The sequence below is a fragment of the Pteropus vampyrus genome, unplaced genomic scaffold (assembly GCF_000151845.1).
Source record: "Pteropus vampyrus isolate Shadow unplaced genomic scaffold, Pvam_2.0 Scaffold19, whole genome shotgun sequence".
NCBI classification, from domain to species: domain Eukaryota; kingdom Metazoa; phylum Chordata; class Mammalia; order Chiroptera; family Pteropodidae; genus Pteropus; species Pteropus vampyrus.
This window is the reverse complement of record NW_011888800.1, coordinates 6,486,092-6,509,498: the sequence shown is the minus strand read 5'-3', so window position 1 is coordinate 6,509,498 and position 23,407 is coordinate 6,486,092. Positions and strand designations below refer to the sequence as shown.

The following is a 23,407-nucleotide window of genomic DNA, read 5'->3' as shown; positions in this document are numbered from 1 at the left end:
TAATCCTTTTCTAAATCAATACAATTTCTCAAATTTATTTTTTCTTAAAGAAGTACTTCTAATCTCTGTCAAAAGGGAGGTGAGGAAAGGTCCTCCCTCCCTTGTAAACACTGAAATACAGATCTGAGAAACCGGGGTCGACACACACAAAAAGTGCATTTTACAAAATATCAACTAAAATATATTTTACATGAATTATGCTTCCATTGAAATTCTACCAGCTGCATTTTCAGGTTCGAAAAAATATTTCAACATCTAAGAGATTTCAAAAGCATTTAAGTTCTGGGCAGCAGACCCTGGGAGGAGGGGCCTTGATCTCTCTCCTGCTGGGTGAGGCTAGGCTCCTTGGCAGCAAGGGCCCAGCACCCTGGGAATGAACAGGCTCCACGGCTGGCTCTCCAGAGTCCCCACAGCCACTCTACCAACCTCTCCTACTGCACACCCCCCAGCCCCAGACTGATACCTTCCTCCAAACAGCTTATTCCATACAAGGGAACCTGAGTCCCTTCTCTTCGGGTTTGGGCTTCCCATGTAAATTTACCTCTGAAGCCTCCAGGCCTCCCCCATCCCAATGACCATGTAGGAGTGGCCCGTTTTCTCAAGGACAACACAGCGACAGGCTTGCTGGAAGTACTCAGCATTCACTTCCACCTTCTTCTGCAGACCCTGCCTGACTATCCTCATCCGGTGCCATCTGCTTAGCCTGCTGGGTGTCTGCCCCTCTCTGGGGGAAGACGACCCAGTGCTACCCTCCTTGGCTCCTGCTCCCCAAGGGTATGTGCCCTGTGGAAGTGCTCAAGAGCAGGTTCCCAGCACCAGGCCCAAGCCACATGGGGCTCCTCTCCTCCCTACCATGCTCCTCTTTGGTACAAATAGGAAAGAACCAGGCTGTTCTAGCCCCCTTGCAGAGAACCCCAGGGCCAGGGCCTAGTCCTGGCCAGGACGACAAGGAGCTGAGCCTCCTAATTTACTCTGGGGGAGCAGCATGAGGTGAAGACAGGGCCCCTGGGCAACAGGAACAAACTGGAAATTCAGTCTTTAGTTCCTAGAGTGGCTGCAGCTCAGCAGGTCTGTGAACTGATACAGTGTTGATTCTCGCTGGGATGTAAATTAGTGCAATCTACAAAAGACTAAAGGGTCAGGGGTGGCAGGGCAAGGGGAGCCACAGCACTCCTTTGGTTTGATTTCAGGTGGGTGTGGCTTGAAGAGTCCTGTGTGAAGTTCTGCAAGAGGTTTCCTAGAACCTCCAAGTATAAGGCAAGAGAAAGTCTTCAATAAATCAGGTAGCAATTTTTCTTGCCCCCTGCCCCCCCACCCCTTCCCAGCTCCCTTCTGCCCTCCCAGACATGATAAACAGCATGTTGATCAGTTAACTTCTGGGAAGCCAGACCTGCTGGGTGGCCCCTCACCAGGAGGTGAACAGGAAGCTGACTCCCACAAGTGGGCCACACCCATGACAATGAGGGCCGGGTAACTTGTCCCAGCACCAAGGGCTACTGCAGGGGCCAAGGAGGAAAACCAGGGAAAGGCCCCAAATCCAGGAATAGGAAGTCGATGCTCTGGAAACCAGACTCTGGCTCTCTATGCCTTAAAGGAATGGGCTCAGAGCTATACTAGAATCTGAAAGAGCCTGGTCCTAGGCTGATAGGGAAGCAGTGGGTCACAGTGGGTGAGGTAAAGCTGGCTCCCATTCCCTCTTGAAGGGCCCAGGGGAGGCTAAAGAAAGGTCTGTTGGGCCTGGTTCCTGAAAGACCTCCCCCCACCCCCCCGGGCCCCATGCCCCTCTGGCTTGGCTCAGCATCAGGGAAGACTGCTTCTTCAGGAGTCTCCACCCACGGACCACAGAGAGGTACCCTGGGCCAAGCTGAGGGCTATGATGCTTTTCTTATATCCTGGCCTCCCCTTCCCTCCCCTGGGGCCCAAACTCATAGGGACCCCTGCCCTCCCCCCAAGAGAACCACAGGCCAGCAACCTCAGGCCCCTGTGGCCCCTTAACCAAGTGCTGTGCTTCAAGCAGTGCCCCCTGCCCTGAGCCCCAACTTGCCCATGGGCAGCCCCAGTGTGGGCAGGAGGCAGCTACTGGGGGTTCTTGAGGATGCGGCCGTGGCGGAAGTCATAGACATGGCGGCAAAGAAACACCAGCTCAGGGTCCGTATCTTCCGGCACTGTGCGGTGTGGTGGGGTGGAGTAGTCCGCAGAGGGGGGCACCAGTGCTGTCTTTCGGCTGGGGAGGCCCTCACCTCGGCGCTTGGCCATGGCACAGAATCTGCGACGACATATCGTCCACTGTCTTTATCAAAACCACCTTTGCAGGAATTCCAATTCCTTCTCTGGACAGGTCCAGAGAGTGAGAATGTCTCGTCTCCTCCTATCCCTGCAACGGCTTGTGTTGCCTCCATCCCTGTCCTAGGGGTTACACCCTCTCTGCCAACTGCCAGTTTACTTTCTCTGTCACTGGGGAACCACACCTGCTAGAGCCTCCCTCTTGACCACCTGCCAATTCTTGATTTTCTCCAAGAGCAGTACAATAACCCCGACTCTGCCCAACCATTCTACCTCAGACAGGCAACAATTTATTTTCTTCTAAAAAAAATCAAATGGTAAAAGCAGGCTGTAAGGAAGAAAGTTCTGGGAGGTAAGGCTCAGTAAGATCCCTTTGAGGGTCATAGGCAGCCCACAAACAGCCCTGGGGGGTCTGAGGGGAGAGGCTAGCCAGAGGCACAGGGCACCACCCACCTGCAGTATTCAGCAAAGGTCAGCACGTAGCATTTTTCCTCAATGCAGGCCACACTGTTCTGGTCCTGATGTCTTGATGCAAAGACTTCATTCTGCAAAGGCTCAAAGGCACGGAGCAGGAGGAGATCAGTTACCAAAGTTGGAAACATCTAACTCCAGGAACAAGGTGGACATTAACCCCCCTGAGACTCCTGACCTAACTCCAACTAGTGCTTAGAAAGCCAGAGAGCTTCCCAGAAATGTGAGTCTAACTGCTTGCCACCTGTCACCCCAAGGCATTCCTCCCAGGTTCCATGCTACTCTGGAGAAGCCAGGTGCCTCCTCCAGCCGGTCATTAGTTTCCTGACCCCCACCCCTGCCTGCCCAGCCAGCCCAGGGGAGGAGAGAAGAGTTGATCAAAGTCTACTGGAAAGTCCCAGTGAGGGAAACCAGAGTAAAAGGGAGTCCGGACTGGGGAGAAGGGACCACACCCTGGGGGCATTACTACTCTTAGCACACCACTGGGTAGAGTACAAAGAGGTATTAGGAGTCCTTTTCCATCTCCCTCTCGTGCTGCAGACATTGTCAAAGGGGACTAGGTGTGCAGCTTCACCTCCCCTTTCCTGTCACCAGGAGGATACATCTACTTGCTCCCATTCTGGCAGCCCCTGCCCTCAAAGGCTCCTTTTTTGCCCCCCTTTCAAGACTGAGTACTATTTCCTTTGAAACATGAACCAGGGCACGGTTGGGAAAAGAGGCTGAAACCTCTTCTCCAGGCCCTTCTCCAGGCTCTCTGACATCACAGGTAACAAGTCTAGGGACTTGACTGCCCATAGCTGCCCTTCCCAAACCACCTTCTTATGCCACGACCTCACCCCTCTGCCACCCCTGCATTCCCCTACCCATTTGCCAGGCAGCTCACCTCGTGCATGCTGGGACTGCGGCCTCCCTGTAAGTGCTCTGGTCTGTAATACCACAGAAGACTCATCATCAGCTCTCCTGGGGGTCAAGAGAAGCAATCATGACTTGAGCTGGCAACCCCAGAGTTACTTAGGCAGGCAAGTTGGCCACCTGCCCTGGAGGCTCATCCATCTCTAATGCTGGGCCAATCCTGCAGGTTCCAACCACCCAAGTCCTCTGTCTCAGGCCAAGCCTGGCATTCTGTGGCCTGGAATGCTATTAAGCATGGAGGAAGAAGAGGGGAAAAGCACTGACAGGTGAGGAAGGGGGACAGGTGTCCAGGTCCTTGTGACTGGAAAGGTTAATGAGCTGATGCAATCCAGTTACAAGGCCGCCTGCTGCCCTCCGCAAAAGATAGACCCTGGCTAAGTAGAAGACAGACTGTGCCAAGAACAGTGCCAGGTCAGACTTCAGACAGGGGGTACCTGATTCGGGGTTCTCCCAGAGAGCAGAGATCTTGGCCACATAAGGTGTGGATGTCTTTCGTGGGCCTGACTTGAGGAGGACGGTATCCCGAACTCGGATGGTCTCTCCATGCCGCTCTACTGCCTGGTAGCTCTTTCGGATGGCTGGTTCCGGTTCATCCTGAGCAACAAACCAATGATACAAACAGGCTTGTAAGGCCCCACTCAAAATGAAGATGGAGGGAGGGAACAAATGACACCCTCTCTCTATTTTCCTCAGGGCAATAAAAACCACTTCGAATGGGAAACTGCAGAAGGAATTTACATGTTGGCCCCTTCTCCCTAAGCCTGGCTTTCAGGGGCATGATGGGATGGGGGTCCTCATGGTTGGAGAAAGGATAAGAAATGGGAACAAGGGTGGGAAAGTGGCCCAAAGCTTCTTGGGCTGCATTCTTGACCACCATACCCCAACAGCTGGCTCTCTCACTCCGAACTCTCAACACTGGGGAGGTCCTCAGGCTTCCTAATGGGACAGTCTAGGTTTGACCCTTAAATCACCACTGCCAAGTGGCATAGCCTTGGGCAAATTACTTAATCTAAGCCTCGGTTTCCTCATCTGTGAATTGAGGATAATTACAGGAACACAGGGTACATACCTCATAGGGTAGTGGTGAGGATGAAAGCAGATAATGCATGCAAAGTGCTTAGCTTGCTTCTGACACCTAAGAAGTGCTCAATAAAGTTTAGTTGACATTCTTTTCATCATCCCAGATGGTTCTGTATCACTGATTTTCTCTGCCTAATCTCAATTTCCCCTATACAAATTTATCCAAAAAGCCTCCACAAAAGTCCATTTTATAATCCAGGACAGAAGGAACAGCATGAGAAGGAATGAGAGATGAAGACACTTCAGAGAGCCCCTCTGAGTGTCAGTGACAGAGATGGTAGCCACCAGCTGTGACTGTATGCGTGCCCTGACCTCCCCAAGGTGGACAGTATAGGATCAGTAGGGGCTGGGGGAGCAGGCTGGGCCAGCATACTTGGTTCCTGGAGCACAAATGAACTGGAGCCCCTTGTCGCTTCGCAGTATAGCTAGAGCTGGGGTTCCTGGGATCCGCATATCTCACTACAGGTCCTATGTCCTCAATGCCACACCCATTCTACCCATCAGCTAAGAGCTGACACTCACCAAGACATAGACAGCCTTTTCACAAGCAGCTCCAACAGGAACCCAACCATTAGTGCGGCGGCGTCGACGGCGGCGAGGGCGTGGGCGCTGGACACGTGGTTGCTTGGGGTGACTTGGCCTGCGGGCAGCCTTGCTCCTCACAGTGTGCCTACAGCTGGAACCTGTACGCAGACCTGACTTGGAGCCACTAGGAGGCTTGGCGCTCTGAGGGCATGCACGGGCTACTGTCTGGGGCTCCGAGGTGGGTGTCTGAAGATGAGGGACAGGCTCTGCTGCAGGTGGCACGCTGGGCACAGGGCACCCCAGGAGGGGGTGGGCAGGTGAGGCTGGGTGGCCAGCTTCCGGGAGAGGAAATTCCAGCTGGCCCAGGGACCTGCAGCCTTCTGGAAAAAGGAGAGAGGGAGTCAGGGCAGATAAGGACAAACAGTAACCTCCCCCAAGCTCTTCAGAGTCTGCTCCTAATTCTAAGTGGCAGGTGGGTCAGATTGGGGGCCTTTAAGGTGGACCATCAGAGTGACTAGCCAAGGGTGTTTCTTGACCTTGGAGACTGGCTCACAGACATCTCCATTTCTCTTTCTAGCTTGAAAGAAGGGGGTGGGTAATGGGAACAGCTTCTCTAGCTTTGATTTAACCTTCTCCAAGGCTTCCATAGTGCTTAGGAGCAGGGGAGCTGGAATCAGACAGCCGAGGATATGATTCCCAGACCTGACACTGATTCGCTATGTAACATCAGGCCAAGTTACTTTACCTTTCGGCGCTTTGCAATGGAAATAGTAGTTGCAACTATCATGTAGTCTGTCCTGAGTTTTTTTTTTTTTTAAAAAACTGGTGCATTAACTCATCTCAACCTTATAACAACCCTATTCTCGTTTTACAATTAAGAAAAATGAGACATGTAGTAGTTACTGGCTTGTCCCACAGTCACGTGGCTAGGGAAGTGGAGAACATTTCGCTCCAAGCAGTTTGGTTCTACAGTCTATGCTCAATTACATGCCATGTGGGCTCCCATATGTGAAGTGCTTTAGAACAGTGCCTAGCACATGGTGTTTACTGGTGTAAACACCAGGGGCAAGTGGGTAAGAGTCTTGGATCTCACGGGTTGTGTGTCTAGATTTGGAGAGTGATACAAAAGAGGAGGAAAAGCCCAGGAAGAAGCCTGTTCTCATTTCCTAGAGCTCCAACTCACGCCAGAATCTGAAAACCAGTCTGGCCAGTCAACTGGTCTATAAAGTTGTTTTATAGACCCCTATAAGGAGGACTGTGGGGGAGGGGAGAGCCCTGGGAAGGCCTGGCCCCTCATTTCACCACAAGCAAGGCAGATTTGCCGACCAGGATGGCTCTGGTCACCTCATTTCTACCAGGAAGCCTAGAAGGGAGCCCAAAGAGGCATGTGAGGACACTCCTGCCAATTTGAGTGTACAGCACAAGCCTCTCAGGTGTCTAGGTCTTGCCAGGAAGGCGGACACCAAAGCCACAGGCCCTGAGAGCACCGTCTGTGCCAGGGAACTCTGTCTGTTCTCAGAGTGTACCCACCCATCCACCCCTAGCAAAGTGATGCTAACTCTGGGCACTACTTCTCTTTCAAAGCCTGTATGGCTAGGAAGAAGCCGTCCTACTACAGGTGGCACCAGCTACTGGATCTGGTAACCCCCCCACTCTTTCCCATGAATGCTTACCTTTTGCCAGTATGCAGATGGTCTGGGCTCCTGAAAGTAAGGAATTCTAGCTTTCCTTGAGGAGGGCAGAAGGGACATGGGAAGATCTTGGCAAAAACCCTAATTTCAATATCTAACTTACTACTCAACAGTCTAAGACTGGGCACGGCATCCCAATGGAGAGAAACAAACAGCCTTCCCTACCCCTTCTACTAGCACAATGCTACCTACCTACCTACCTGCCTGCCAGGCCAAGAAAACTCCATAGACAGCAGGAACAGAAGAGGGCTGTTAAGAGCTAAACATGGGCCCACTTCCTGGGAGTGCTCCTAGGCCTGGGGTACAAAATGAGGGGAGTCCTCCCCTCTCAAAGCCCCCTACCTTCTCTGCAGTACCTAAACCCCAAGGAGCCTCACCTTGTTCCACGACCCAACCTCTTAGAATACCATGTCTCAGAGACTCCCTGGTACATCCCACCCCCAGGAAGGCTTACCTGCTGCAAAAGGCATTTTGTAGGAACAGCCGCCACAGGTAGTGCCGATGTGGGTAAGAGAAGGGGGTAACATTTCACAGATGCTGTAGCCATTCACTCCAGCTTCCCCACTGGAGCAGTAGCGAGAGCTCCAAGGAGGGTGCTGGAAAGGGGTGCCTGTGGGCACTGGTCTCGGGGCCAAGAGGAGCCCTTCGGTAGGTGCCGCCACTGGGGACAGCTTACCCTCAGGGAGCATGGGGCAGGGAGAATAGCCCCCACACTGCAGCCCATCTTGGCAGTATAGGTAGACGCTGCCTAGTGCAGTGAGCTCAGGCCGACCACACAGGCCGCTGTAGTCGGCAGGGTTGCCAGGCATCGGCAGGAGGGACAGCTGGGGTGTGGGAAAAGAGGGTTGATGCAGTTCCTGCTTGGGGGCAGGTGACTCCTCTCCTGGGCGCCCAGGCTCCGGCTTCAGGGCTGCTTGCCCACCCATCAGCAGAGGCAGATGGGGGCGTAGACCCAAGGGGCTCTCCAGAGCCTGGCTCAGAGGCTGCCGGTAAGGTGGCTGGCTGGATGGCCCACGAGGGGTGGCAGATAGCCATGGCTCCTCGGGGCACCCTTGCCAGCCTAGTGGACCTACAGCCTCCCCGGAGTTGGGCCCCTGCCGAACCTTGGGATAGTTCTTGCCATTGACCTTGGCCCACTTTGGCCTTGGGGCCTTCAGCGTTGGTGGCTCAGTGGAGCGCCCATCTACTTCTGGGTGGGCACGAGGTGGCCGCAGGGGTAGCTCCCGCTCCTGGCTCAGCTTTAGGAAAGCAGCTGCATTCAGGCTGGCCAGTCTCTTGGGAGCTAGGTCACCATCTCGACGGCTACCTTCATCTGGTGCTGGCTCTGGGGACAGGTCCCGACTTCCTCCGCCGAGGTCCCTCAGCCGGGGCCGTTTCTTGGAGGAAGACCAGCCCCCAGTGGCCCGGTCACGGTCCCGGCTGCGGTGGGGGTCTCCCCCTCGGCTACGTCGGCTGCCCACCAGGCTGCTCGTGTCCTCCCGCTCCAGCAGCAAGTTATTAAGGGCCTCGGCGTTTAGGGAGGCCAGGCGCCGCTTGCGGGGCTGGGTGAGGCCAGTGTCTTCACTGGAAGGGGCTGGGCTAGGGGACTTGGGCAGGTCAGGGGGCAGCTCATCAGCTTCATCTGCACTCCGTGGTCCGGCCACATTCTCCAGGCGGGTCAGCAGCACTTTGCAGGCCTTGGGCTTCTCAGGAACCAAGGGGCGCTTACGCAGAGGGTAGTTCTTGCGGCGCCCTGTGAGGTGCCCTGGGCTCTCAGGCATTCCTGGCTCCATACCTTCCGCCTCCTGCTCCATGCTATTGCCTTCCATCTGCAGGGGCTCCTGGCGGCCAGTGGGGCCAGAACTCAACAAGGGAAGGGACTTCCTCCGAGTGTGTGTCATGGATTATAGCCAATCTGTAAGACAGAAGGCAGGTAATGAGAGAAGCTCACTCTGCCTGCTTTCTCCCCGACTGCAGCCCATCCAGCCCTACCTGTAGTATCTCTGGCCTATCTTCATCCCATCTCCAGCCTGGATTTTCTTGGGAGTGCAAAGGTCCAATGGGGTCAGGGTACTGGCAGCTGTGTAAGGACGAACTGCCTTGCTCTTCTTTTAGCCTAGGGCCCCTTGAACTAAAGCTCTAGAGAGCCTAAAGAGCAATGCAGACCCCAAGGTCAGAAGACAGAAGAAGCTGGGGGTAAAACTCTTGGTTCTCTCTTGCTGTTCTTCTCCCACTACATACTCATCACAGGCTGGGAGGAGGCTCTGAAGACACCCAGCCAGAACGGGGGCTTGGGTGGTGGGAGCCTATTTATTCCTTCAAAAATATTACCAACCCTCCTCCCTCATCTTGCGGCTTCTGAGATTGGCCACAGGATGAAAGGAGGACAGTATGGAGGTGAGATGAGGAACCTGCCTGTTGGGCTGCAGAGGAGGCAAAGTCCAGCCTGTGATGACGACCTGCCCAGCATGTACAGCAGGACAGTTATACCTGGGACTTGCTAGAAAAGACCCAGAAGGGTGAAGGCCTGGCTTTGAGGAGCCCGTGGTCAAAGGAGGTCTCAGCCAGGGCTAGGAGCCAGACCCAGCTTTATTCATGGGATTCCAGAAGAGGGCAGCCTAAATAGTGCCAGTGCCTGGGGAAGGGATGTAGGTAAAGCTGGGGCTAGCATTTCTGGATAGGAAACCCAGGGGCCATACTCTACATGAGGTACATCTTTAACGTCCCACCAGCCACAAAGAGTTGGGAAAAGGAAATATGAGAGAGAAGAACTCGGGCCTAACCAGGGGCTGCCTTGTTAGTCCTGCTCTATTCCTCAGGTCTCCCTCTTAGTAGGCAATAATTCCAGGCAGGAGCCAGAATGGCAGCGGTGCTAGGAAACCCAGAGCCCCTGACAGAAAATGCTCATAACCAGGCATCATCCCCTACTTTGCATCCCACCCCTGCCACACACAAACCACCAACATACACCTGGGGTGCCTGCCCTTTACCTCTTCCCCATCCTGAATGAGAGAGGCCAGAGCTGGCTGTATGCTAGAAGCTGATATAGCCAAGGCAGTGATGAACTGGGGGTGGGGTAGATTGGTGGCCAGAGACTACTGAGCTATTCACTCTACCTACTCTACCACCCAAAGCAAGGTGCTGCCAAATAAGGTACCAGAGGTGGCTGGTACCCTGTGGACCACCCCCCACCCCCAAGCAGGCCCAGGCTTTCCAGCTTAATTTCCCCACTGCTATTGTTATTCACACTCACTTTACCCAAGGAGCCGAGAGCAATCCTGCTGGGCCAGGTTTAACCCTGAAAATCCCAGGCCTGAGGGCTCCCAGGGATTCCAGAGCCCTTCCCAGCTAGGTCCTGTGGCCTTGGGCCAGTGGCTGGGGTCACTGGCTACCTTCTTTCCTGAGACGTGCTGCAATAGTTGAGACAGAATGCTCGGAAAACCAGGATGAGGGCAGTGTGGGTGTCCCTCACTCCTGAGAGGGGACGTGGAAAACTGGAAAAGGGAGGCAGCGTGCCAGGCGTTGCTCTGGCCTCTGGCCCCATGCAGGGACCTGCCACTACCCAGAGACCAGGCCCCAGGCAAGACACAGAGTCACAGAAGGTAAATCCATTCATTCCTAAAGCACAGAGAGAACTCCTAAAAAATCCCAGGCATCTGCTAGGTTCCCTAAGATTCCAGCTTCTAATCAAGGTGACCACCCATCCCTGCTTGCTCAGCATACTAATGAGCAATGCATCCTTTCACTCTCAAAAGCATCCCAGTTGCTTACAACCCACAGGCCCTTTTCTCAAATGCAGGGCACCCCTGTGCTGGAGGTGGAGGAGCAGCGACAAGAATCCTATCTGTACTTCCTAGGAAAGCCTAGGCCCAGACCTTCCCCAAAGGGCCTGAAGATGGAGAAGAGTGAACAGATCACACATCTGAGCAGAGGTCAAAGCCCCTCGACAGGCCCCAAGCTATCAGGAGTCAGGCGTAGGAATGGCTGGAGGCCAAGGCTGAGATCACCTGGGCTTGTGGCCTTTAAGGACACAGGAACAGAACAAGGAGGGGGTGGACAGGGAAAAGAGGTTTCTGGCCCAGTAAGTAAAAGCGCAAAAGAGCTCTTAGCTTGGGTTGACTGGCCTGCTCCCCTGCACACAGTTTTCTAGTGGACTAGCTTCATGGATGGATGGTCCTGGGATTCTGGAACACTTGCCCCCTACTCAGTCCTTCCCTCAAAACATGCAGAAGGTCTCAAGCAGGAAGAGGTTGAGAGGGGAGCCTTCTACTTTCAGAAGCTTGGCTTGAGAACCTGGGAATTTGTTCCCAGTAGAGTATCTCTCTTTCATCTCCCATTCAGCCCTCTAGTCCCTCAGGGACACTCACTGGCCCTGGGCTGATGAACTGACTATCCAGCTGACTCTCAGTGAAGCCTCTAAATCACAGAGGGCGAGTCACATTTTCAAATCAGGCGTTAAGAGCCTCCTGCTAGTCTCCCCAGACTCTGCCAAATCCTACCACCCGCCAAATACACCCAAGGCCATCAGAAGCCCATTGCAAAACAACTCATAGCTTTAATGTGGTGCCTAAGGCAACAGTCACTTACCAACCTGAGAAGAGGCTAGGGGCTCTGCTGCCTGCCTCACTACACTCCAAACTGAGGAGAGCAAGTGTTGAGTCATGCTTTGAAGCTAGACATGTGAGAACCTCTGCTGCAGCTTTTCCACCCAGGGTGGGGCTGAGTGGAGAGGGGGCTCCCAGCCTGTCGGAGGAGGCCCAGCTCCTTGGGGAAAGAAGATCCTGGAAAGCAGTAGGCTTGGTTCCCATACCAGCTTTGCCAGTCCTCCTGCTATCCTGTCCCTCCCATTTATACACCAGCTCAACCAAGAACTTCTACCACTGCCAAGAAACAAGGGTGCCTGGGTTCTCTCAGCATTACCCTCTTCTTCTCTGGGATGCCCTGTCCTCCCAGGCACAGGTAGACCTGGCCCCCTCAGGAGAAGGTTCCTAGGAGGGATTCCCCAGAGAATATTACTGCCATGGAGGATAGTGGCACTGGTGGTTTCTCCAGGCCAAAGACCAGCAAATTAAATGTTGAATCCAAAATCCCAAGTGTACTCTAAAGACAGTCAACAGGTCATCTCAGCCCCCAGGCACATCGGGTCTCAAAATCAAGTTGGAGATCAGGTCCAGCAAGAGTGCTAAGGCAGGGTCTGGGCTTCGGTGCAGCCTCAGCCTGCCCAGGGATAGGGGAAGTTATCTCCACAGAAGAAGAAAGGGAGGGAGGACTTGTCTTTTTACCCTTCAAGCTGCAGCGGCACTGTGTACCTCCACCTCTACCAGCACAGGTGGAGCATACCCAAGGTACTGCGTGCAAGGGAGGGTCAGAGGCCTGAAAAAGTGTGGGCACCACTGAGGAAAATCAGGGTGGGGCCTGGACAGGCAGGTCAAGCCCAGATCTCTCCGCAAGCAGAAGATGGCCTTAGCCTTGGCCACTGCTCTTCTCTTATGCACCCAGCTCTAGGCCACATTCCCCCACCTCCAGACTCAGGGATCCTACTGCCCTTCTTAAAACCTCTCTTACACACTGCATTTTAAATTTTGCTTTTCAGGCTTTCTGGTTTATTTTAATTGGAGGGGAATATTCGGGAAGTCTTAGGTAAGGAGAGACTTGATGGTCACCTGGGTGAGGGCCAAGAAGGGCCCTGACCCAAGCCACTTTGCCACACAATTGGCACTGAGTTAAACACCGCCGTCCTCTGCAAATCTCTCTTGGAATAACCTCCCTCCCTCCTCCTCTGAAGGAATAATACTTTCTCATGAGCACTGACTTTCTTGAATCTTCTATCAGAGAAAAAAAGCAAGAGCACAAAGGCAGGCACCTGCCCACTTAAATTTAGTTGATAAAATTTCATGGGAAAACAAAGAGGTGAAGCTGCTGAGATTCTTATGATAATGCCCAATAAAGAGATGTAGCTGTATCTCTTGAATCTCCAAGAGCTGTTAAGCAGAAAGAACCAAATCTCTGAGTCAGGCAGACATGAATTTAAATGCCAGCCCTGCCCTCATGGCAACTTACTTAACTTCTCTAAACTTCAGATTCCTTATCTAAAATGGATGTATCGAAGTGAACTTTCCTTAAGAGTGGTGGTAAGGATGACAGAGTCACTGTTCAGGAAGAGCCTAGCAGGATAAGAGTCAGGGGCGCAAACATCACTCCTCTATTCCAGACCCACAGACAGATGCAGGCAGCCTGTCTTCCTCCTGGGCAGTTCTCCTACAGTAGGAGCCCAGAGTGGCTGGGAAGCCAACTTCTGCTGTGAGAAATCTGAAAACCCGGACTGCGCCTGAACTCTGCTCTGCTACCAGTCCACCGAAAACACCCAAGTGTCAACCCCAGGGAAAGATGGAGACGCTGCTCCTTTGCCGTGCAGGACCCAGTGTGAGGTGTTCAGTATACAACGCGGTGAGAAGGCAGGGACAGAAACAGTATCCCAAAAGACCCTAAATAGCAGCTCCATGCCTCTAAGAAACACTCAACTCTACAGTGAAAAGTGAACTCCTCAGATGCTAAAGGCCTAGAGGATGGGGTCAGAGGGCTTATGTTCTGCCTGTTTTCGGCCATCTGACTGCTGCTTCCCTGCAGCCCCCCACCCCCGCCCCCCACCCAGAAGTCCCGGTCAGCACCAGCACAACTCAGAGCTCAAGCCCTGGGGCACTGCCCCACCTCCATGATGCCCATTCAAACTCATTCACTGGAGGTTCTCCATTCAACTCCACAATTAGGCTGGGATCCTACAAACGGAAGCATGGGGCACCCAACCAAAGGGAACTGACTTGATTCTTCTGAACACAGCTTGTTTTATAGACTGCCCTCAGGACTGGCAGCCATTTGAGGAGGTGGGTGTACCCCCAGAAGGCACCAAGTCTACCTTCGGCCTGTCAGTCCACCTGCTGCTTACACTTCACAGTGAAAGCTCAAGGGAGCTGAGAGAGGAGGGAGTAGCCCTGCAGGGAAGGTCCATACCCACCCAACCTGGGTCTGGGGCATGGCCAGCCCCGCCTTTAGCTACTCCTGTCCACTGTGCCCATTCCAGCAGGAAAGCCCTGACACAAAGGCCCAGAGCTGCACCCAAGCATCCAGAACCTCCACTTAATGCTGGCTGCAAATGCAAATCCAGGCATTCCCTCTTGTAACTGTAAAAGAACACTAATCTCAGTGGGGAGGGAGAGGAGTTTTAACTCAGACTATAATAAAGCAGATTCCCCCCATTTTATATTAGAATTGCAATTAAGTACAGGAATATATTAACGATAGAGCTGGCAAAATCTCCTCCTCACTGAAAACCGCGAGTGCCCTAATGTTAGAGCAAGGCCCTTCTCACAGGGGGCTAAGAGCGAGAGACAGTGTACCCCTCAGATCTAGAAGTCAGTATATCCACACAGACCTCTGAGAGGGCAGTGAGCAGAAAGCATTGTATTTTAGTCATACAATAGTGCTCTGCTTTAAGAAACTCCAACCTGACAAATTAGGAGGTAATCAGGGGCAACACAAAACTAGTCTTTACAGGCTTTCTTTAAAGGCGCATGCCCCTATGTTAAGCAATCTGCCTTCTCTTAGCTTCTTCCCAGTGCACGGCTCCTGTGTGTTAGAGGTAGACCTGTACCTGCAGGCATGGCTCCAGCTAAGCCAGAGCACCCGCTGCTCATTCCCAGGCATAGAGTACTTCTGTGACCTTTGCTCAGCCAGCCAACATTTGCTGGTCCCTTGCCATAGCTCAACACAGCGAAGGCGAGACCCACATGGGGTTGGAAGTCACTTTGTGCAACTGCTAAACCTAAGTGGGCTGGGTCACTGCCTTGATCTTCTCTGAGCCTTGGTTTCCTCGTCTAAACAGCAAGGTTGTTATGAGAATCAAGTTAAATAGGAATGTGTGTCAAAGGCCTAGCAGAGTGCCTGTATACAACCGGTACTCAATACAAGCTCATTCTTTCCCCCTACATGTCAAGTATTAGGCTAAGTGCTGAAAAAAAATGAAATACAAAAGACAAAGAGTTTGGAGCTTGGGCTAACAGGAAAACACAGGACAAGAAAGTGAGATAGGGGCTGTAATGGAGTGCTCGGAGCTTGGTGGAGAGAGCTCTGGCTCCAAGGTGGCTTCGCAGAGGGCACTCTTGAGCCAGGACTTCATTCAGACTCTTACTGAGGGCCACCTTCATGCCAGGTGTACTGAGGGAACAAAAGCCCAGTGGGGAGTGAGCAGCATTGAGAAATCACTTCAGAACATTTAGATGCAGGAAGGGACAACAGACAAAAGCTCAAGTCTTGAGACAGAAGACAAATGTACCTTTTCTCAGACTCAACCCTACTGCTTCCATGTAGGATAACTCCAGGCTGAGGACAATGGAGTTTTAGGCTAGGGCTCCCTCAGATCCTACCACCCAGACTCCATAGTGCCCAGGCTGAGCCAGAAACAAATTTCCTGGAACAGGACCTATTTGTTCTGGGCAGTGAACAGTGTGGAAGAAATAACACAAGAATAGGGCTGGGTTCACCAAAGCTCAGCAACAGGCCCTTAGCAGAATCAGGAGGAAACCTCATGTCATTGATGTACCATTCCTCAAAAAACATGACAATAGCTCATCAGCCTGCTCCAGGTACCTGCCCAGGAGTGGCGAAGGATATGTGTTGGTTCAACCACCAGGAAACTCCAGGAACCAGCAACTGAGATATCTAAGATGGCTAGCCAAGACTGGAGGTGCTGCTATCTCTTGTCCTGAACATAAGAAACTGGCCAGCCAGGCTGGATGAGAGCTCCGCCCTCAGCCTCCCCAGCAGAGTGCTAACTTCCTGAATGATCCAGCCATTTAGGAGGAACAAGACCCAAGACCCGGCCTTCTCAATGTTCCACCAGCACAGGCAGAACCACAAGGCAGTCCCTACCAGAGTTATAGGCACCAAACCCAAATATCTCATACCTAATTGATTAGTGCCATTCTCATTAGGATGCAAGCTCTATGGAGACAGGCAGGCTCTGCCTTCCTTACCACTAAATCCCATCCACAGGGCTTAATAAGAGCTTACTGAATGAATAAAGATCTGCCCGCCTGCCCCACCCCATATACCATTTCTACCCTAGATTGATAGCACTACTTGGAGCCCAGGACAAAGAACTCTGACCCCCAAACTCTCCCTCATCCTCGGAAGTCAACCATGCCCTCTTCAATGTAAAACAGTTCAATAGGGCTACTTTAGGAAATCTCATATTTATACAGCACAACCCTCTTTAACTACCATCCTCTTTCTTCTCTCTCTCAACTTACCCAGATATCTCAGGAAAATATTCTTCTCATTCTACGTACCTCAAACCATTAAGCAAGCAAGGTTGGCACTAGAGGCATACTTATATCAAGACAAAACAATGTCACAGATATTTAGGTAAACTCAGCAGCAAAGAACCAGAGTTAGCATTGTTAGTTCTCAAATCTCATAAGGATCCTGGGTAGAGAATTCTTGATCTACCACAGAGGCTTCTACTCTAACGAGATGGCTAATGTTTGTCAAGAACTTGCTATGTGCCCAGTGTCACCCTAAGCACACTAGATTCACTTTCATTTATTCTCACAACTACCTCATGGGGTAGTTATCATTTCATCCAAAAAAGGAGAAAAAAGAGGTACAGAGAGGTAGATAAAGCAACTTGACCATACTCCTGTGCTGTCGAGAGTAGAGGTGGGGCATCTGCGGTCAGTCCCAAAGCCCACATGCCCACTGCAACACAAGACAGCTGCTGGGTCAGACCAACAACTTGCACATTTTTTTTCTGTGTTGATTTAATTATTGGCATTAACACATTATTAATTTTTCCTGATTTTCCACCACAAAGGAACTGAAAACGTACTCCAACTGAATGACATCAGTGGGCTGGCCAGAGAACATAAACATTATTTTACAAATTGTTTCTACGGAAAAGCCTGCTCAAAGTTCCCAGTAAACTCTTAACATGCACTTTTGAAACAAACCCATTTTATGTCCTAGAAAGCGGTTAAGAACTTCAAAGATTTGTCATGATTTTACAGTAAATCCAGAAAAGTCTAGACTACCCCCACGCATCTAACCACATCTCTTGAAGCAGGTAAAATATCTTTCCTCTAGCCTGAACTATAATGAAGACTGAAATTTGGTCACACTCCAAACAACCATATTAATGTTCAAAGACAGAGCATAACTGGCCCTTGGCTACCTCTCTTTGGGCCAAATAAATCTAAGTCCTTTCAATTTTCTCTGAAAATCATCTCTTATAGTCATTTCATCAATTTTATAATTCTTTTCTACGTTATGTCCAAATTGTGTGAATCCCTCTAGGCACACAGCGGGGGACAGACCCACACTTCTGAGGTGGGGCTATAGTGAAAATGTGAATCTTCCCTTCTGGCATACTCGTCAGGATAGCCTGACATCAAGCAGCACCCTGATATCTTATGATTTCTATAAACTTCCTCTAAAAACTAATAATTCACCTCTAAACCACTTGGCCAGATAAAAACGTGATTAAAAAACTGAATTTTCCTCATCTGAGGCAGGTAGCTGCAGTTGAAGAAGAGCCTAAGAGTGGGCCACCTCTTCTTCCTCTGCAGGCAGGAAGCAAAAAGAGCTGCATCTAGGGAGGGTAGGGGGCCCAAACAGGAATAGAAATGGACCAGAAGTCGGAGCAGTGAGCACCACTCCAGGTGAGATCCCCAGGTGAGGAAAAGCAGAAACGCAACAGGTCTCATATCCTTAAAAGAGGACAGGGTGGTCAAAGTACCTTGCGCCCTGCCCCTGCAATCCACTAGAAAAGAAACTGACATGAGAAAAAAGATACAGACCCCAAGTTCCTGCCGACATCCACACTGTTAACTAAGAAGAATCACTTGTCATTTTTTCATTCAGGTACCTCAGTCATGGCGCCTCAGAAAAAAGTTCCCATTTCAGATCTCAGAAAGGCTGAGAGATAAACTCATTCTTTTATTCCTGATGGACTGTACCTGAAGAGGACCTCAAGAACAATGTTATTTATCTTTTGTGTGGGGGGGTGCGGGAGGGGGGTAGACGCTGAATCAGGTGAAAACCAACCATGCTTGCAGGTGTTTCTCACTGGGATATATGAAAATCCTTCCCAAGACACAACACGAAGTCCTGGATGTGACTTTGCTCTGAGGCCTGCTCACCAAACCCAGTCCTCTGGTCCCCAGCTTCTAGACCAAGTTGCCTAGGGTAGGGCGCCAATCCCCCCAGTGAAACTTTAAGGCCCTGCTGGTGCTCAGCAGCTTTCTCTGGCCGAGAACAGCCATCTGCAGCCTCCCTATCACCAGTGCTCTTCCTCCTCCTCCTGTTAGCTGGTTTACTGCTCATTAGTGGCCATACCAGGAGGTGGGCAAGGGAAACATAAAGGAGATGAAATTCAAACCAGTCCATTTTACTCCAGTTAGGTGCCTCTCATAAAACCAGGCCAGATTTCATCATCCAGGTCCTCCCTGTACCCTGTCCTGGAGAAGCTGATGCAGCCTGAAGGGTCAGGAGCTGCAGAATCTCAGAACCCCAGGTGTCAGGAGCCTATGCTTCTAATCATCAGGAGCTCTTGACTACATTCTGTATTTCTCATCTTTTCAAGATTAACAGGCACTCCTCGCCATGAGCTGGCCCATCAAGTCAAGGCCAGAGACCTGCAGAGCACGAGTGCTCAGTCTGCCCTAAATATGAAGCACATTCTCCTTATCCCCCCAAAGTCCCCGGCACAATGGCAAGTTCACAAAGGAAGTGAGTCTTGCCAGACTGTGCTAGCAAATTCCCATAAATACTTGGGCTGGGGTAGTACTGCTAGTGTAAAATGCTTCCCCATTGAGAGATGCTGCTTTATTTACATTCTTCACAACCCATTCATAAAAAGGAGGCCCTTTAATGTTGGGGCCATTTGTATAATGCTCCATAAACCTGGCAGCTTCAGCTGGCAGTCTTAGTTCAACACAGGCTACTTCTCAATTCCAGAGACTTTTTTCCCTTAAGATTTTTTCTCTTTAATGACTCACCTTGCGACAGGGTGCTGAGGCCAGATGTTGCCGAAGCAAGGCCAAGAGGAATAAGAACAGATAAAATGAAAACACGCAAGTCCTCCTGAATGCTGGGACAGAGAGGTGGGGAGGAATGAAAATAAACTGAAAATCCCCATAGAACTCCAATGTGAAATAAGTATGTTGACAGGTTGAATTCCTTCCTGGTTTACTAAAACTTCCTTTATGGCTGTCAAAATGCTCCCCAACTTATACCTTTACATAGCAGAGATGGCATGGAGGGGGATTTTTTTTTTTAAACTCGAAAGTAAAAGATAGAAGAGGGCTCTTTCTGGTTTTTAAATTGCATGACAGATGAATTAAAAAATAGTAATTTTCTCTGCTTCTTAATAGAACTGTTTCAGGGGACTGCTAGATCCAAGAGGGGCACTACTTGCTCAGGGTGAAGGAACTCAGGCAAACCCCAGAAAGAGAGGAAGGACTATGTTCTAGCACACCCGCCTGAGCAGCTGAGGAGAGCCCAGGAGCTACATTCTGAGGTAGCTTGTCTCCTGCTACAGTGGAAGCCAGGAGAGTAGTGGAGATTTTTTTAATTGACAGGGAGCGGTCTACATTGCCATGGCAACTGTGAGGGGTGGCCTTCTCACTTAGAAGGGAAATGCTGGTCCATTAATCATCAAACTGGGGCACAAAAGGGAGATTTGGGGGAAATGGGATGAATGTAGAATTTATTTTTTCACTGCCTAGACGCAAACCAGTCACCAGTCCTCTTTCCCATTTCCCTCATGGTCCAGGGTTAATGGTAAACAAAAACAGAAGTTCCAAGAGAGCTGGAATCACAGCTTTCCTTTCTGATAGGTCCAGTGTGGGGGTGATCATCAGTGATGCCCCTATAAACACCTCTTCCAACGCAAGTCCCCAAAGTCCCATCCATGGGCCAGGCCTAGCAATCTTTTCCTTTTCTCTTCTCAGAACAGTGTTTTCTCCCTCATTTACACCCGGGATTAAGAAGAGATAAAACATATGGATTCAGTTAGCATGGACAACAAGGAAAATTGCATAAGAGCAGCAAAGCCGGGTGGAGAGTGGCCTGGTGGGGTAGGAGGAAAACAGGATTACAGCCCTTTTCCAATTCATGTCTATATGGTGTCATGTGAGCAATTCACAAGACAGACTCTTCACCAGCCAGAATATCAGAAATAGTAGCTAAATTTCATGTTTCCCAGGCTAAAGCACCCTAAACATGCCTCATCTATATGTCTTTGACAGAAAAGGTTGGAAACCACCAAGGACTCCATACTGAGCATTTCTGGGGAAGCAGAAGGGAAGGCTTCCCCTCTGTTCCTACTCAACTGTATTTATTCATCAAACTAAACAATGTATACAGCACTCTACCAAAAATCCTAGAATATTCTCTCCCCCCGCCCCATCTTTCTCTCTCTCTGTCTCTCTCTCTGTCTCTCTCTCTGTCTGTCTCTCTCTCTCTCTCACACACACACACACACACAGGTTTAACACTTGTACTGTCCCTGTCCTTTAGAAACTTTCAACCCATAAAACCTCTCAAGATGACACCATGTCGTAAAATTCAGGGTCACAATCACAGAGGCAAGCAATGTTGGCCTGGAGTGGCCCAAGAGGAAAGATGTGTAGGGTTTGGGCAGGAGGAGAGGAAAGCAAAAGGCACCTCAATTGGAGACAACTGGGGAAAGCAGCAGAAGCAAAGATGCAGGGACATGAATGGGCATTGTACGGATAGGGGAGAGTCAAAGAGGAACTGTCTCTGGTCAGTGGGAAAAAGAAAGCCACTGCAAGTTTGTGAATAGAGGAGTGCCATGGGGGAAGAAGTACTTTAGGAAGAATGATCTAGCAGCTGTGTACAGACTGGATCAGAACCAGAGGAAGCAGGAGGGGAAGAGGGGCCATGACAACAGTGCAGGCCTGACATGGGGACAGCAAGGCAACAGAAAGGAAAAAAAGGAGAGAGAGACAAAAAAAGAGAAAGTGAGAGAGAGCGATAGCGAACCTCTTCACTGGCTAAACTCTCTAGAGCAAACTCTCTTATAACACTTGATCTGACTGACATGAGACTCCTGCCAGGTAACAGCCTGTCAAAGAGGGAAACTATTGTTTTGGTAATTCCCCTTTGTATTCCAGTGGCCAGACCAGGTCACCCATTCTTACTGCCACCAAAAGAAATCACATACTGTGTAGCCCCAGAGAAGGGATGAGGGCCTTTAGATTCATCATTCTCTGAATCTTAGACAATTTAAAGTTAGTTCTCTCCAAACAAACTTTAGTCTCCCACAAGCTTCAACTCCACCCAGCTGGGGGTGGGTCTAGACCCTCCTGTGGAGGGGGTTGGTGGGTGACCATGAATTAACTTAATGCCCATACTAAGGCAAGGCTAACGTCAGCTTGCCCAGAGTGAGATTACAGCCAACCACAGCTGGGAGCAGCTCTTAAACAGCACCTTCCTGAGGTGTGACTTAAATCCAGAATCTCAGCAAAAGTCCCCATTCTAAATAGCCTGAGTCTCCCTGTCTTTGTGCTCCCATCTCTTTCATTACGGTGTCATATGAGGGGGCACAAGAGCTCTGAATGGGTTTTTAAAAACGGGAAAATAGCATTCTAGCATAGAGTTTGATCACTAATGGGGTTAGAGGCAGTCACAGCTTGAACCACTGGTTCCCACGTGTCCTCCAGCTGGCCAAGGACAGTGGTGTCCCTCTAGAACATGTGGTCCCTCTGGGGCCCTTTTCTCTTCCCCCCCGCCCCCGGAAGACATGCGGGTGGAGAAGGTAGGGAGGAAAGTTTCTCAGGTGGCACAAAGTAAAAAGACTGAAAACCTTTTTTATTTAATCATTAAATTCCTGCCTGGATTTATAAACTAAGCTTTGTATTTCCCTACGTGAGTACCTTCTCTGGTTGAATAAAAGTGCTAAAGGCAGTTGTGGACGGATTGCTGGCCCACATTGAAGGGTGTCTCCTAATCTCCAATTCTATTGGTCTCTGCTCTCTTAAAACTGTCTACAATGGGCGATTGGGAGATGTCCCCAGTGGAATTAAACCTCTGCCGTGGGCAGACTGCTTGCTGAAACCCCTTATTTTTAGTAGACTCTAGAACATCTCCCCGGACCGTCACCTCCGTAAGTCCAGCAACCTGGTCATCACTGGCCAGGCCCACGATGTGCACTCGCACCTCTAACCCTCTGCCCCTCCAACCTGGCCGGGTCGACCCCACTCTTCCCAGAGCCGCGATCGGCGGCCGGAGCGATGAACCAGTGCCGCAGCTCCTCCCGGCGGGCGCCCCGGCCCCCGCAATCCCCGGGGCAGAGTCCGGCACTGTCGCCCGCCCCTCGGGGTGGGTGGCTCGGACCCGCTCCCCTCCCCGACGCCACCACCTGCGCCCGCTCCGGCGCCGCCTTTGTCCGGCTCTTCAACGCCGAGCGGGCCCCTCGGGCCCGACCTGACCCGGCCCCCGGCCCTAGAGGAGCGGCGGCGGGCCGGGCCGGGCAAGACCAGGCCGGGCAGCGAGCACGGGGTCCTGCTGTCACTTGGAGGCGGTCTGACAACTTCGATCCCCCCGCCCCACCTCGGACTCGGCCGCCACTCTGCACGGTCCCTGCCGGGCCTCCCGCGGCCCACACTCGCTTCTCGAACCGGTTCCCTTCCGTCTTCGGCGCCTCCCTTCCTCTCAGCCCGATCCGGTCGTCTACACTACCCCCCGCCCCAGCGCGGCCCCCATCCCTGCCCCCCATCCAGCAATAACCGGTCAGCTCCCAGCGCGGGAGGGCGCCCCCCACCCTGAGCGGGCGATCCCGCGGCGCCGCCCCCAGACTCGGCCCCTTGCCTCGGGGACCGCGATGGGGGAGGGGGCGCGAAGTGGGGGGGGAGGGGGCGCGGCAGGGGGGGCCGGGGCCTCGCCGCCCGCGCATTCGGAGGTGAGCTGGCTACGCCGCTGCGAGGAAACAACCGGCGTCCTCCCGCCCTCCGCGGCCCGGGACGCCCGCGCCGCCGCCGCCCGGCCGAGCTGCCACCCTGAGGCCGCCACCCACCCCGCCCCCGACCAGCAAAGAGGGCTGTCCCGGGGGGCTGTCACCTCGAGGCGTGCCGCGCTCCCCGATGGCGGGACCGTGTCGCTGAACCCGGGGGAAGGAGGCGGCGCGAGCGAGCGGGCGGCCGCACCTGCTTCGCGTCGTCCGTCCGTCCGTCCCTTCCCGAGCTGGCGGGGGCGGCGGCGCGGCGCGCTCGGTGGGGCGCGCTGACGGGCGGCCGGTCCTTTCCCCTTCACTCGTCCGTTTCCTCGCTCGCTCCCTCCCGCCCGCTCGCCCCTTCCCCCCTCTTCGACCCCGGCCTTTGGCTCACCGGGACGGCGGCGCGGACGGCGCGGCTCTGGGCGCCCGCAGGCCCCGGCCGGGCTGGAATCCGGCG

General features: G+C 52.2%; 1 protein-coding gene across 3 annotated transcripts; it reads right to left on the bottom strand.

The window, feature by feature from the left end:
* On the bottom strand, window positions 1–23,407 carry BAHD1 (bromo adjacent homology domain containing 1). 3 transcript variants are annotated; one of them, XM_011354907.2, is made up of 7 exons: window positions 23,342–23,407; window positions 7,417–8,856; window positions 5,269–5,651; window positions 4,101–4,260; window positions 3,638–3,714; window positions 2,737–2,837; window positions 1–2,266 (listed from the first exon to the last, which is right to left on the bottom strand). In XM_011354907.2, exons 2-7 carry the CDS (start codon window positions 8,840–8,842, stop codon window positions 2,077–2,079), a joined length of 2,337 nt encoding a protein of 778 aa, XP_011353209.1. In that variant the 5' UTR covers window positions 8,843–8,856; window positions 23,342–23,407; the 3' UTR covers window positions 1–2,076. The 3 variants fall into 3 exon arrangements, with proteins under 3 accessions (XP_011353209.1, XP_011353211.1, XP_011353210.1); XM_011354909.2 differs by having other exon boundaries at window positions 2,737–2,828; XM_011354908.2 differs by lacking the exon at window positions 23,342–23,407 and adding an exon at window positions 23,076–23,154 and having other exon boundaries at window positions 1,451–2,266.